General features: G+C 40.3%; 1 protein-coding gene across 1 annotated transcript in view; it reads left to right on the top strand.

Moving 5' to 3' along the window:
- Window positions 1-15,098, top strand: part of LOC124120098 — an 81,371-nt gene that overhangs the window by 5,097 nt on the left and 61,176 nt on the right. Inside the window, exons 8-27 of the mRNA XM_048385956.1 lie at window positions 293-484; window positions 962-1,144; window positions 1,808-1,999; window positions 2,477-2,659; window positions 3,325-3,516; window positions 3,994-4,176; window positions 4,842-5,033; window positions 5,511-5,693; window positions 6,359-6,550; window positions 7,028-7,210; window positions 7,876-8,067; window positions 8,545-8,727; window positions 9,393-9,584; window positions 10,062-10,244; window positions 10,910-11,101; window positions 11,582-11,764; window positions 12,431-12,622; window positions 13,100-13,282; window positions 13,948-14,139; window positions 14,620-14,802. Coding sequence (XP_048241913.1) covers window positions 293-484; window positions 962-1,144; window positions 1,808-1,999; window positions 2,477-2,659; window positions 3,325-3,516; window positions 3,994-4,176; window positions 4,842-5,033; window positions 5,511-5,693; window positions 6,359-6,550; window positions 7,028-7,210; window positions 7,876-8,067; window positions 8,545-8,727; window positions 9,393-9,584; window positions 10,062-10,244; window positions 10,910-11,101; window positions 11,582-11,764; window positions 12,431-12,622; window positions 13,100-13,282; window positions 13,948-14,139; window positions 14,620-14,802 — 3,750 coding nt within the window. The remainder of the gene's footprint in view (window positions 1-292; window positions 485-961; window positions 1,145-1,807; window positions 2,000-2,476; window positions 2,660-3,324; window positions 3,517-3,993; window positions 4,177-4,841; window positions 5,034-5,510; window positions 5,694-6,358; window positions 6,551-7,027; window positions 7,211-7,875; window positions 8,068-8,544; window positions 8,728-9,392; window positions 9,585-10,061; window positions 10,245-10,909; window positions 11,102-11,581; window positions 11,765-12,430; window positions 12,623-13,099; window positions 13,283-13,947; window positions 14,140-14,619; window positions 14,803-15,098) is intronic.

The following is a 15,098-nucleotide window of genomic DNA, read 5'->3' as shown; positions in this document are numbered from 1 at the left end:
TCCTGATAACATTATGGATTAATTTCTAAAGGCATCAGATAGATCATTACTTTGCTATATTTGACGCACACTGTACAGGTGAGACATGGGCAGCACCAAAACGAATGGTAGTGAATAAACAAGACTGGTTTCTTTTTCTACGTGCAAAACAGAAACATCCCTTATTTCACAATCCGCAGCAAATAGTCGGATGAACATAATATCAGCATTTGCTACACAATTGTCACATTTGTTTTTGATAATATATGGATTGCTAGCATATCACTGTGTTGACCATGTTGATACTTTGCAGTTGATGGAGGGCTGTCAAACTGGACATCGTGGTCAATCGTACCCTGCCCTCTCACATGTGGAGTAGATGCCATGACAAATCAGAGCAGACGTAGGGATTGTAACAACCCCGCTCCAGAAGCCGGTGGCAAGAACTGCACAGGTCCACTGATTGAAAGCAGTCAGACACACTGCAATGTCCCTCCATGTAGTGGTATGTGAGGGCCAATTTGTCATTCAGTTTATACTTCTGTAGTGTACATGTACAACTTTCAGTTTAATTATTGGAAAACGAAACTTTGCCTTTCTGGTCATATGTCGAACCACAAAGATCAGATGACATCTTAAGAGTTGTATGATCACACCCAATCTTATGCACTCCCATATGGGTGTTGGATATGTGTCTGTTACAACTAGCAGCAGTTAAAATACGCATGACTTCTGGACGTGTAGAGCGACTGTCGTAAAGATACCAGGAGTATTTAAACTAAAGAAAGCAAGAGTATGACAAACCTTAAGAAGAAATTCACATTCCTTATATTGATCATATATGTTATGTTTGTCAGATTAAGCCTTTTGTACTGACTTTCTAATGTTCATTCATCGGTATAGAAATGATAGAAATATTGTCAAGAGAAATATAGAGGCAATTCACGAAACAATGACACGATTTGTTTATTCCAACCACTAGGCGACGACGGCGTTGGCGAGTGGAGCCAGTGGAGTGCTGCAGTATGCACAACCACCTGTGGTGAAGGCCAAAAGGGAAGCGTGGAAAGAAGCAGAAGTTGTGTTACGCCAGCCAATAATATCAGCTGTACAGCCGCACTAACAGAAACCCAAATGGGAAACTGTGGCCTGCCTAAATGCCCAGGTAAATGTGTAGCTATGTATAAATGTACCACTTTCTTGTACTGCAGTATATAAAATGTAGCAACCCTACCCAGAGAAGTAACTCCTTTCCTGTATATTCTGAGTGCTCTATGTCCACCATCACAGTATGGAAAAGCCTCACCTCTTTGACTGAAGCAGCTCTGACAGAGCGAGTTTGTATGTAAAGGTTGTTTGCATTAATAGTGTCTCCAAGTTAACAAAGTAATACGAGTGGAATATCAAATCCGCCTCCAATGCACTTGCTCGTATGACACATGTTCCCAAAATAAGATATTAAAAACCATGTCCATTTTATGCTGTAAATCAATCGCCAACTGTTTTCATTAACTACATTTTGAAATACATGGAATATCCTGATAACATTATGGATTAATTTCTAAAGGCATCAGATAGATCATCACTTTGCTATATTTGACGCACACTGCACAGGTGAGACATGGGCAGCACCAAAACGAATGGTAGTGAATAAACAACACTGGTTTCTTTTTCTACGTGCAAAACAGAAACATCCCTTATTTCACAATCCGCAGCAAATAGTCGGATGAACATAATATCAGCATTTGCTACACAATTGTCACATTTGTTTTTGATAATATATGGATTGCTAGCATATCACTGTGTTGACCATGTTGATACTTTGCAGTTGATGGAGGGCTGTCAAACTGGACATCGTGGTCAATCGTACCCTGCCCTCTCACATGTGGAGTAGATGCCATGACAAATCAGAGCAGACGTAGGGATTGTAACAACCCCGCTCCAGAAGCCGGTGGCAAGAACTGCACAGGTCCACTGATTGAAAGCAGTCAGACACACTGCAATGTCCCTCCATGTAGTGGTATGTGAGGGCCAATTTGTCATTCAGTTTATACTTCTGTAGTGTGCATGTACAACTTTCAGTTTAATTATTGGAGGACGAAACTTTGCCTTTCTTGTCATATGTCGAACCACAAAGATCAGATGACATCTTAAGAGTTGTATGATCACACCCAATCTTATGCACTCTCATATGGGTGTTGGATATGTGTCTGTTACAACTAGCAGCAGTTAAAATACGCATAACTTCTGGACGTGTAGAGAGACTGTCGTAAAGATACCAGGAGTATTTAAACTAAAGAAAGCAAGAGTATGACAAACCTTAAGAAGAAATTCACATTCCTTATATTGATCATATATGTTATGTTTGTCAGATTAAGCCTTTTGTACTGACTTTCTAATGTTCATTCATCGATATAGATATGATAGAAATATTGTCAAGAGAAATATAGAGGAAACGCACGAAACAATGACACGATTTGTTTATTCCAACCACTAGGCGACGACGGCGTTGGCGAGTGGAGCCAGTGGAGTGCTACAGTATGCACAACCACCTGTGGTGAAGGCCAAAAGGGAAGCGTGGAAAGAAGCAGAAGTTGTGTTACGCCAGCCAATAATATCAGCTGTACAGCCGCACTAACAGAAACCCAAATTGGAAACTGCGGCCTGCCTAAATGCCCAGGTAAATGTGTAGCTATGTATAAATGTACCACTTTCTTGTACTGCAGTATATAGAATGTAGCAACCCTACCCAGAGAAGTAACTCCTTTCCTGTATATTCTGAGTGCTCTATGTCCACCATCACAGTATGGAAAAGCCTCACCTCTTTGACTGAAGCAGCTCTGACAGAGCGAGTTTGTATGTAAAGGTTGTTTGCATTAATAGTGTGTCTCCAAGTTAACAAAGTAATACGAGTGGAATATCAAATCCGCCTCCAATGCACTTGCTCGTATGACACATGTTCCCAAAATAAGATATTAAAAACCATGTCCATTTTATGCTGTAAATCAATCGCCAACTGTTTTCATTAACTACATTTTGAAATACATGGAATATCCTGATAACATTATGGATTAATTTCTAAAGGCATCAGATAGATCATCACTTTGCTATATTTGACGCACACTGTACAGGTGAGACATGGTCAGCACCAAAACGAATGGTAGTGAATAAACAACACTGGTTTCTTTTTCTACGTGCAAAACAGAAACATCCCTTATTTCACAATCCGCAGCAAATAGTCGGATGAACATAATATCAGCATTTGCTACACAATTGTCACATTTGTTTTTGATAATATATGGATTGCTAGCATATCACTGTGTTGACCATGTTGATACTTTGCAGTTGATGGAGGGCTGTCAAACTGGACATCGTGGTCAATCGTACCCTGCCCTCTCACATGTGGAGTAGATGCCATGACAAATCAGAGCAGACGTAGGGATTGTAACAACCCCGTTCCGGAAGCTGGTGGCAAGAACTGCACAGGTCCACTGATGGAAAGCAGTCAGACACACTGCAATGTCCCTCCATGTAGTGGTATGTGAAGGCCAATTTGTCATTCAGTTTATACTTCTGTAGTGTACATGTACAAATTTCAGTTTAATTATTGGAGGACGAAACTTTGCCTTTCTGGTCATATGTCGAACCACAAAGATCAGATGACATCTTAAGACTTGTATGATCACACCCAATCTTATGCACTCTCATATGGGTGTTGGATATGTGTCTGTTACAACTAGCAGCAGTTAAAATACGCATAACTTCTGGACGTGTAGAGAGACTGTCGTAAAGATACCAGGAGTATTTAAACTAAAGAAAGCAAGAGTATGACAAACCTTAAGAAGAAATTCACATTCCTTATATTGATCATATATGTTATGTTTGTCAGATTAAGCCTTTTGTACTGACTTTCTAATGTTCATTCATCGATATAGATATGATAGAAATATTGTCAAGAGAAATATAGAGGCAATGCACGAAACAATGACACGATTTGTTTATTCCAACCACTAGGCGACGACGGCGTTGGCGAGTGGAGCCAGTGGAGTGCTACAGTATGCACAACCACCTGTGGTGAAGGCCAAAAGGGAAGCGTGGAAAGAAGCAGAAGTTGTGTTACGCCAGCCAATAATATCAGCTGTACAGCCGCACTAACAGAAACCCAAATGGGAAACTGCGGCCTGCCTAAATGCCCAGGTAAATGTGTAGCTATGTATAAATGTACCACTTTCTTGTACTGCAGTATATAGAATGTAGCAACCCTACCCAGAGAAGTAACTCCTTTCCTGTATATTCTGAGTGCTCTATGTCCACCATCACAGTATGGAAAAGCCTCACCTCTTTGACTGAAGCAGCTCTGACAGAGCAAGTTTGTATGTTAAGGTTGTTTGCATTAATAGTGTGTCTCCAAGTTAACAAAGTAATACGAGTGGAATATCAAATCCGCCTCCAATGCACTTGCTCGTATGACACATGTTCCCAAAATAAGATATTAAAAACCATGTCCATTTTATGCTGTAAATCAATCGCCAACTGTTTTCATTAACTACATTTTGAAATACATGGAATATCCTGATAACATTATGGATTAATTTCTAAAGGCATCAGATAGATCATCACTTTGCTATATTTGTTGCACACTGTAAAGGTGAGACATGGGCAGCACCAAAACGAATGGTAGTGAATAAACAAGACTGGTTTCTTTTTCTACGTGCAAAACAGAAACATCCCTTATTTCACAATCCGCAGCAAAAAGTCGGATGAACATAATATCAGCATTTGCTACACAATTGTCACATTTGTTTTTGATAATATATGGATTGCTAGCATATCACTGTGTTGACCATGTTGATACTTTGCAGTTGATGGAGGGCTGTCAAACTGGACATCGTGGTCAATCGTACCCTGCCCTCTCACATGTGGAGTAGATGCCATGACAAATCAGAGCAGACGTAGGGATTGTAACAACCCCGCTCCGGAAGCCGGTGGCAAGAACTGCACAGGTCCACTGATGGAAAGCAGTCAGACACACTGCAATGTCCCTCCATGTAGTGGTATGTGAAGGCCAATTTGTCATTCAGTTTATACTTCTGTAGTGTACATGTACAACTTTCAGTTTAATTATTGGAGGACGAAACTTTGCCTTTCTGGTCATATGTCGAACCACAAAGATCAGATGACATCTTAAGAGTTGTATGATCACACCCAATCGTATGCACTCTCATATGGCTGTTGCAAATGTGTCTGTTACAACTAGCAGCAGTTAAAATACGCATAACTTCTGGACGTGTAGAGCGACTGTTGTAAAGATACCAGGGGTATTTAAACTAAAGAAAGCAAGAGTATGACAAACCTTAAGAAGAAATTCAGAATCCTTATATTGATCATATATGTTATGTTTGTCAGATTAAGCCTTTTGTACTGACTTTCTAATGTTCATTCATCGGTATAGAAATGATAGAAATATTGTCAAGAGAAATATAGAGGCAATGCACGAAACAGTGACACGATTTGTTTATTCCAACCACTAGGCGACGACGGCGTTGGCGAGTGGAGCCAGTGGAGTGCTGCAGTATGCACAACCACCTGTGGTGAAGGCCAAAAGGGAAGCGTGGAAAGAAGCAGAAGTTGTGTTACGCCAGCCAATAATATCAGCTGTACAGCCGCACTAACAGAAACCCAAATGGGAAACTGCGGCCTGCCTAAATGCCCAGGTAAATGTGTAGCTATGTATAAATGTACCACTTTCTTGTACTGCAGTATATAGAATGTAGCAACCCTACCCAGAGAAGTAACTCCTTTCCTGTATATTCTGAGTGCTCTATGTCCACCATCACAGTATGGAAAAGCCTTACCTCTTTGACTGAAGCAGCTTTGACAGAGCGAGTTTGTATGTAAAGGTTGTTTGCATTAATAGTGTGTCTCCTAGTTTACAAAGTAATACGCGTGGAATATCAAATCCGCCTCCAATGCACTTGCTCGTATGACACATGTTCCCAAAATAAGATATTAAAAACCATGTCCATTTTATGCTGTAAATCAATCGATAACTGTTTTCATTAACTACATTTTGAAATACATGGAATATCCTGATAACATTATGGATTAATTTCTAAAGGCATCAGATAGATCATCACTTTGCTATATTTGACGCACACTGTACAGGTGAGACATGGGCAGCACCAAAACGAATGGTAGTGAATAAACAACACTGGTTTCTTTTTCTACGTGCAAAACAGAAACATCCCTTATTTCACAATCCGCAGCAAATAGTCGGATGAACATAATATCAGCATTTGCTACACAATTGTCACATTTGTTTTTGTTAATATATGGATTGCTAGCATATCACTGTGTTGATCATGTTGATACTTTGCAGTTGATGGAGGGCTGTCAAACTGGACATCGTGGTCAATCGTACCCTGCCCTCTCACATGTGGAGTAGATGCCATGACAAATCAGAGCAGACGTAGGGATTGTAACAACCCCGCTCCGGAAGCCGGTGCCAAGAACTGCACAGGTCCACTGATTGAAAGCAGTCAGACACACTGCAATGTCCCTCCATGTAGTGGTATGTGAAGGCCAATTTGTCATTCAGTTTATACTTCTGTAGTGTACATGTACAACTTTCAGTTTAATTATTGGAGGACGAAACTTTGCCTTTCTGGTCATATGTCGAACCACAAAGATCAGATGACATCTTAAGACTTGTATGATCACACCCAATCGTATGCACTCTCATATGGGTGTTGGATATGTGTCTGTTACAACTAGCAGCAGTTAAAATACGCATAACTACTGGACGTGTAGAGCGACTGTTGTAAAGATACCAGGAGTATTTAAACCAAAGAAAGCAAGAGTATGACAAACCTTAAGAAGAAATTCACATTCCTTTTATTGATCATATATGTTATGTTTGTCAGATTAAGCCTTTTGTACTGACTTTCTAATGTTCATTCATCGGTATAGAAATGATAGAAATATTGTCAAGAGAAATATAGAGGCAATGCACGAAACAATGACACGATTTGTTTATTCCAACCACTAGGCGACGACGGCGTTGGCGAGTGGAGCCAGTGGAGTGCTGCAGTATGCACAACCACCTGTGGTGAAGGCCAAAAGGGAAGCGTGGAAAGAAGCAGAAGTTGTGTTACGCCAGCCAATAATATCAGCTGTACAGCCGCACTAACAGAAACCCAAATTGGAAACTGTGGCCTGCCTAAATGCCCAGGTAAATGTGTAGCTATGTATAAATGTACCACTTTCTTGTACTGCAGTATATAAAATGTAGCAACCCTACCCAGAGAAGTAACTCCTTTCCTGTATATTCTGAGTGCTCTATGTCCACCATCACAGTATGGAAAAGCCTCACCTCTTTGACTTAAGCATCTCTGACAGAGCGAGTTTGTATGTAAAGGTTGTTTGCATTAATAGTGTGTCTCCAAGTTAACAAAGTGATACGAGTGGAATATCAAATCCGCCTCCAATGCACTTGCTCGTATGACACATGTTCCCAAAATAAGATATTAAAAACCATGTCCATTTTATGCTGTAAATCAATCGCCAACTGTTTTCATTAACTACATTTTGAAATACATGGAATATCCTGATAACATTATGGATTAATTTCTAAAGGCATCAGATAGATCATCACTTTGCTATATTTGTTGCACACTGTAAAGGTGAGACATGGGCAGCACCAAAACGAATGGTAGTGAATAAACAACACTGGTTTCTTTTTCTACGTGCAAAACAGAAACATCCCTTATTTCACAATCCGCAGCAAATAGTCGGATGAACATAATATCAGCATTTGCTACATAATTGTCACATTTGTTTTTGATAATATATGGATTGCTAGCATATCACTGTGTTGACCATGTTGATACTTTGCAGTTGATGGAGGGCTGTCAAACTGGACATCGTGGTCAATCGTACCCTGCCCTCTCACATGTGGAGTAGATGCCATGACAAATCAGAGCAGACGTAGGGATTGTAACAACCCCGCTCCGGAAGCCGGTGGCAAGAACTGCACAGGTCCACTGATGGAAAGCAGTCAGACACACTGCAATGTCCCTCCATGTAGTGGTATGTGAAGGCAAATTTGTCATTCAGTTTATACTTCTGTAGTGTACATGTACAACTTTCAGTTTAATTATTGGAGGACGAAACTTTGCCTTTCTGGTCATATGTCGAACCACAAAGATCAGATGACATCTTAAGAGTTGTATGATCACACTCAATCGTATGCACTCTCATATGGGTGTTGGATATGTGTCTGTTACAACTAGCAGCAGTTAAAATACGCATAACTTCTGGACGTGTAGAGCGACTGTCGTAAAGATACCAGGAGTATTTAAACTAAAGAAAGCAAGAGTATGACAAACCTTAAGAAGAAATTCACATTCCTTATATTGATCATATATGTTATGTTTGTCAGATTAAGCCTTTTGTACTGACTTTCTAATGTTCATTCATCGGTATAGAAATGATAGAAATATTGTCAAGAGAAATATAGAGGCAATGCACGAAACAATGACACGATTTGTTTATTCCAACCACTAGGCGACGACGGCGTTGGCGAGTGGAGCCAGTGGAGTGCTGCAGTATGCACAACCACCTGTGGTGAAGGCCAAAAGGGAAGCGTGGAAAGAAGCAGAAGTTGTGTTACGCCAGCCAATAATATCAGCTGTACAGCCGCACTAACAGAAACCCAAATGGGAAACTGCGGCCTGCCTAAATGCCCAGGTAAATGTGTAGCTATGTATAAATGTACCACTTTCTTGTACTGCAGTATATAGAATGTAGCAACCCTACCCAGAGAAGTAACTCCTTTCCTGTATATTCTGAGTGCTCTATGTCCACCATCACAGTATGGAAAAGCCTTACCTCTTTGACTGAAGCAGCTTTGACAGAGCGAGTTTGTATGTAAAGGTTGTTTGCATTAATAGTGTGTCTCCTAGTTTACAAAGTAATACGCGTGGAATATCAAATCCGCCTCCAATGCACTTGCTCGTATGACACATGTTCCCAAAATAAGATATTAAAAACCATGTCCATTTTATGCTGTAAATCAATCGATAACTGTTTTCATTAACTACATTTTGAAATACATGGAATATCCTGATAACATTATGGATTAATTTCTAAAGGCATCAGATAGATCATCACTTTGCTATATTTGACGCACACTGTACAGGTGAGACATGGGCAGCACCAAAACGAATGGTAGTGAATAAACAACACTGGTTTCTTTTTCTACGTGCAAAACAGAAACATCCCTTATTTCACAATCCGCAGCAAATAGTCGGATGAACATAATATCAGCATTTGCTACACAATTGTCACATTTGTTTTTGTTAATATATGGATTGCTAGCATATCACTGTGTTGATCATGTTGATACTTTGCAGTTGATGGAGGGCTGTCAAACTGGACATCGTGGTCAATCGTACCCTGCCCTCTCACATGTGGAGTAGATGCCATGACAAATCAGAGCAGACGTAGGGATTGTAACAACCCCGCTCCGGAAGCCGGTGCCAAGAACTGCACAGGTCCACTGATTGAAAGCAGTCAGACACACTGCAATGTCCCTCCATGTAGTGGTATGTGAAGGCCAATTTGTCATTCAGTTTATACTTCTGTAGTGTACATGTACAACTTTCAGTTTAATTATTGGAGGACGAAACTTTGCCTTTCTGGTCATATGTCGAACCACAAAGATCAGATGACATCTTAAGACTTGTATGATCACACCCAATCGTATGCACTCTCATATGGGTGTTGGATATGTGTCTGTTACAACTAGCAGCAGTTAAAATACGCATAACTACTGGACGTGTAGAGCGACTGTTGTAAAGATACCAGGAGTATTTAAACCAAAGAAAGCAAGAGTATGACAAACCTTAAGAAGAAATTCACATTCCTTTTATTGATCATATATGTTATGTTTGTCAGATTAAGCCTTTTGTACTGACTTTCTAATGTTCATTCATCGGTATAGAAATGATAGAAATATTGTCAAGAGAAATATAGAGGCAATGCACGAAACAATGACACGATTTGTTTATTCCAACCACTAGGCGACGACGGCGTTGGCGAGTGGAGCCAGTGGAGTGCTGCAGTATGCACAACCACCTGTGGTGAAGGCCAAAAGGGAAGCGTGGAAAGAAGCAGAAGTTGTGTTACGCCAGCCAATAATATCAGCTGTACAGCCGCACTAACAGAAACCCAAATTGGAAACTGTGGCCTGCCTAAATGCCCAGGTAAATGTGTAGCTATGTATAAATGTACCACTTTCTTGTACTGCAGTATATAAAATGTAGCAACCCTACCCAGAGAAGTAACTCCTTTCCTGTATATTCTGAGTGCTCTATGTCCACCATCACAGTATGGAAAAGCCTCACCTCTTTGACTTAAGCATCTCTGACAGAGCGAGTTTGTATGTAAAGGTTGTTTGCATTAATAGTGTGTCTCCAAGTTAACAAAGTGATACGAGTGGAATATCAAATCCGCCTCCAATGCACTTGCTCGTATGAGACATGTTCCCAAAATAAGATATTAAAAACCATGTCCATTTTATGCTGTAAATCAATCGCCAACTGTTTTCATTAGCTACATGTTGAAATACATGGAATATCCTGATAACATTATGGATCAATTTCTAAAGGCATCAGATAGATCATCACTTTGCTATAATTGACGCACACTGTACAGGTGAGACATGGGCAGCACCAAAACGAATGGTAGTGAATAAACAACACTGGTTTCTTTTTCTACGTGCAAAACAGAAACATCCCTTATTTCACAATCCGCAGCAAATTGTCGGATGAACATAATATCAGCATTTGCTACACAATTGTCAAATTTTTTTTTGATAATATATGGATTGCTAGCATATCACTGTGTTGACCATGTTGATACTTTGCAGTTGATGGAGGGCTGTCAAACTGGACATCGTGGTCAATCGTACCCTGCCCTCTCACATGTGGAGTAGATGCCATGACAAATCAGAGCAGACGTAGGGATTGTAACAACCCCGCTCCGGAAGCCGGTGGCAAGAACTGCACAGGTCCACTGATTGAAAGCAGTCAGACACACTGCAATGTCCCTCCATGTAGTGGTATGTGAAGGCCAATTTGTCATTCAGTTTATAATTATTCTGTAGTGTACATGTACAACTTTCAGTTTAATTATTGGAAGACGAAACTTTGCCTTTCTGGTCATATGTCGAACCACAAAGATCAGATGACATCTTAAGAGTTGTATGATCACACCCAATCGTATGCACTCTCATATGGGTGTTGGATATGTGTCTGTTACAACTAGCAGCAGTTAAAATACGCATAACTTCTGGACGTGTAGAGCGACTGTTGTAAAGATACCAGGAGTATTTAAACCAAAGAAAGCAAGAGTATGACAAACCTTAAGAAGAAATTCACATTCCTTTTATTGATCATATATGTTATGTTTGTCAGATTAAGCCTTTTGTACTGACTTTCTAATGTTCATTCATCGGTATAGAAATGATAGAAATATTGTCAAGAGAAATATAGAGGCAATGCACGAAACAATGACACGATTTGTTTATTCCAACCACTAGGCGACGACGGCGTTGGCGAGTGGAGCCAGTGGAGTGCTGCAGTATGCACAACCACCTGTGGTGAAGGCCAAAAGGGAAGCGTGGAAAGAAGCAGAAGTTGTGTTACGCCAGCCAATAATATCAGCTGTACAGCCGCACTAACAGAAACCCAAATTGGAAACTGCGGCCTGCCTAAATGCCCAGGTAAATGTGTAGCTATGTATAAATGTACCACTTTCTTGTACTGCAGTATATAAAATGTAGCAACCCTACCCAGAGAAGTAACTCCTTTCCTGTATATTCTGAGTGCTCTATGTCCACCATCACAGTATGGAAAAGCCTCACCTCTTTGACTTAAGCAGCTCTGACAGAGCGAGTTTGTATGTAAAAGTTGTTTGCATTAATAGTGTGTCTCCAAGTTAACAAAGTGATACGAGTGGAATATCAAATCCGCCTCCAATGCACTTGCTCGTATGAGACATGTTCCCAAAATAAGATATTAAAAACCATGTCCATTTTATGCTGTAAATCAATCGCCAACTGTTTTCATTAGCTACATGTTGAAATACATGGAATATCCTGATAACATTATGGATCAATTTCTAAAGGCATCAGATAGATCATCACTTTGCTATAATTGACGCACACTGTACAGGTGAGACATGGGCAGCACCAAAACGAATGGTAGTGAATAAACAACACTGGTTTCTTTTTCTACGTGCAAAACAGAAACATCCCTTATTTCACAATCCGCAGCAAATAGTCGGATGAACATAATATCAGCATTTGCTACACAATTGTCACATTTGTTTTTGTTAAATATATGGATTGCTAGCATATCACTGTGTTGATCATGTTGATACTTTGCAGTTGATGGAGGGCTGTCAAACTGGACATCGTGGTCAATCGTACCCTGCCCTCTCACATGTGGAGTAGATGCCATGACAAATCAGAGCAGACGTAGGGATTGTAACAACCCCGCTCCGGAAGCCGGTGGCAAGAACTGCACAGGTCCACTGATTGAAAGCAGTCAGACACACTGCAATGTCCCTCCATGTAGTGGTATGTGAAGGCCAATTTGTCATTCAGTTTATACTTCTGTAGTGTACATGTACAACTTTCAGTTTAATTATTGGAAGACGAAACTTTGCCTTTCTGGTCATATGTCGAACCACAAAGATCAGATGACATCTTAAGAGTTGTATGATCACACTCAATCGTATGCACTCTCATATGGGTGTTGGATATGTGTCTGTTACAACTAGCAGCAGTTAAAATACGCATAACTTCTGGACGTGTAGAGCGACTGTTGTAAAGATACCAGGAGTATTTAAACCAAAGAAAGCAAGAGTATGACAAACCTTAAGAAGAAATTCACATTCCTTTTATTGATCATATATGTTATGTTTGTCAGATTAAGCCTTTTGTACTGACTTTCTAATGTTCATTCATCGATATAGAAATGATAGAAATATTGTCAAGAGAAATATAGAGGCAATGCACGAAACAATGACACGATTTGTTTATTCCAACCACTAGGCGACGACGGCGTTGGCGAGTGGAGCCAGTGGAGTGCTGCAGTATGCACAACCACCTGTGGTGAAGGCCAAAAGGGAAGCGTGGAAAGAAGCAGAAGTTGTGTTACGCCAGCCAATAATATCAGCTGTACAGCCGCACTAACAGAAACCCAAATTGGAAACTGTGGCCTGCCTAAATGCCCAGGTAAATGTGTAGCTATGTATAAATGTACCACTTTCTTGTACTGCAGTATATAAAATGTAGCAACCCTACCCAGAGAAGTAACTCCTTTCCTGTATATTCTGAGTGCTCTATGTCCACCATCACAGTATGGAAAAGCCTCACCTCTTTGACTTAAGCAGCTCTGACAGAGCGAGTTTGTATGTAAAGGTTGTTTGCATTAATAGTGTGTCTCCAAGTTAACAAAGTGATACGAGTGGAATATCAAATCCGCCTCCAATGCACTTGCTCGTATGAGACATGTTCCCAAAATAAGATATTAAAAACCATGTCCATTTTATGCTGTAAATCAATCGCCAACTGTTTTCATTAGCTACATGTTGAAATACATGGAATATCCTGATAACATTATGGATCAATTTCTAAAGGCATCAGATAGATCATCACTTTGCTATAATTGACGCACACTGTACAGGTGAGACATGGGCAGCACCAAAACGAATGGTAGTGAATAAACAACACTGGTTTCTTTTTCAACGTGGAAAACAGAAACATCCCTTATTTCACAATCCGCAGCAAATTGTCGGATGAACATAATATCAGCATTTGCTACACAATTGTCACATTTGTTTTTGATAATATATGGATTGCTAGCATATCACTGTGTTGACCATGTTGATACTTTGCAGTTGATGGAGGGCTGTCAAACTGGACATCGTGGTCAATCGTACCCTGCCCTCTCACATGTGGAGTAGATGCCATGACAAATCAGAGCAGACGTAGGGATTGTAACAACCCCGCTCCGGAAGCCGGTGGCAAGAACTGCACAGGTCCACTGATTGAAAGCAGTCAGACACACTGCAATGTCCCTCCATGTAGTGGTATGTGAAGGCCAATTTGTCATTCAGTTTATAATTATTCTGTAGTGTACATGTACAACTTTCAGTTTAATTATTGGAAGACGAAACTTTGCCTTTCTGGTCATATGTCGAACCACAAAGATCAGATGACATCTTAAGAGTTGTATGATCACACCCAATCGTATGCACTCTCATATGGGTGTTGGATATGTGTCTGTTACAACTAGCAGCAGTTAAAATACGCATAACTTCTGGACGTGTAGAGCGACTGTTGTAAAAATACCAGGAGTATTTAAACCAAAGAAAGCAAGAGTATGACAAACCTTAAGAAGAAATTCACATTCCTTTTATTGATCATATATGTTATGTTTGTCAGATTAAGCCTTTTGTACTGACTTTCTAATGTTCATTCATCGGTATAGAAATGATAGAAATATTGTCAAGAGAAATATAGAGGCAATGCACGAAACAATGACACGATTTGTTTATTCCAACCACTAGGCGACGACGGCGTTGGCGAGTGGAGCCAGTGGAGTGCTGCAGTATGCACAACCACCTGTGGTGAAGGCCAAAAGGGAAGCGTGGAAAGAAGCAGAAGTTGTGTTACGCCAGCCAATAATATCAGCTGTACAGCCGCACTAACAGAAACCCAAATTGGAAACTGTGGCCTGCCTAAATGCCCAGGTAAATGTGTAGCTATGTATAAATGTACCACTTTCTTGTACTGCAGTATATAAAATGTAGCAACCCTACCCAGAGAAGTAACTCCTTTCCTGTATATTCTGAGTGCTCTATGTCCACCATCACAGTATGGAAAAGCCTCACCTCTTTGACTTAAGCAGCTCTGACAGAGCGAGTTTGTATGTAAAAGTTGTTTGCATTAATAGTGTGTCTCCAAGTTAACAAAGTGATACGAGTGGAATATCAAATCCGCCTCCAATGCACTTGCTCGTATGAGACATGTTCCCAAAATAAGATAT

Source organism: Haliotis rufescens, unplaced genomic scaffold, assembly GCF_023055435.1.
Source record: "Haliotis rufescens isolate VD_foot unplaced genomic scaffold, xgHalRufe1.0.p SCAF_6, whole genome shotgun sequence".
Taxonomy (NCBI): domain Eukaryota; kingdom Metazoa; phylum Mollusca; class Gastropoda; order Lepetellida; family Haliotidae; genus Haliotis; species Haliotis rufescens.
The sequence above is the reverse complement of the archived record's forward strand: the minus strand, read 5'-3'. Positions and strand labels throughout refer to the sequence as shown.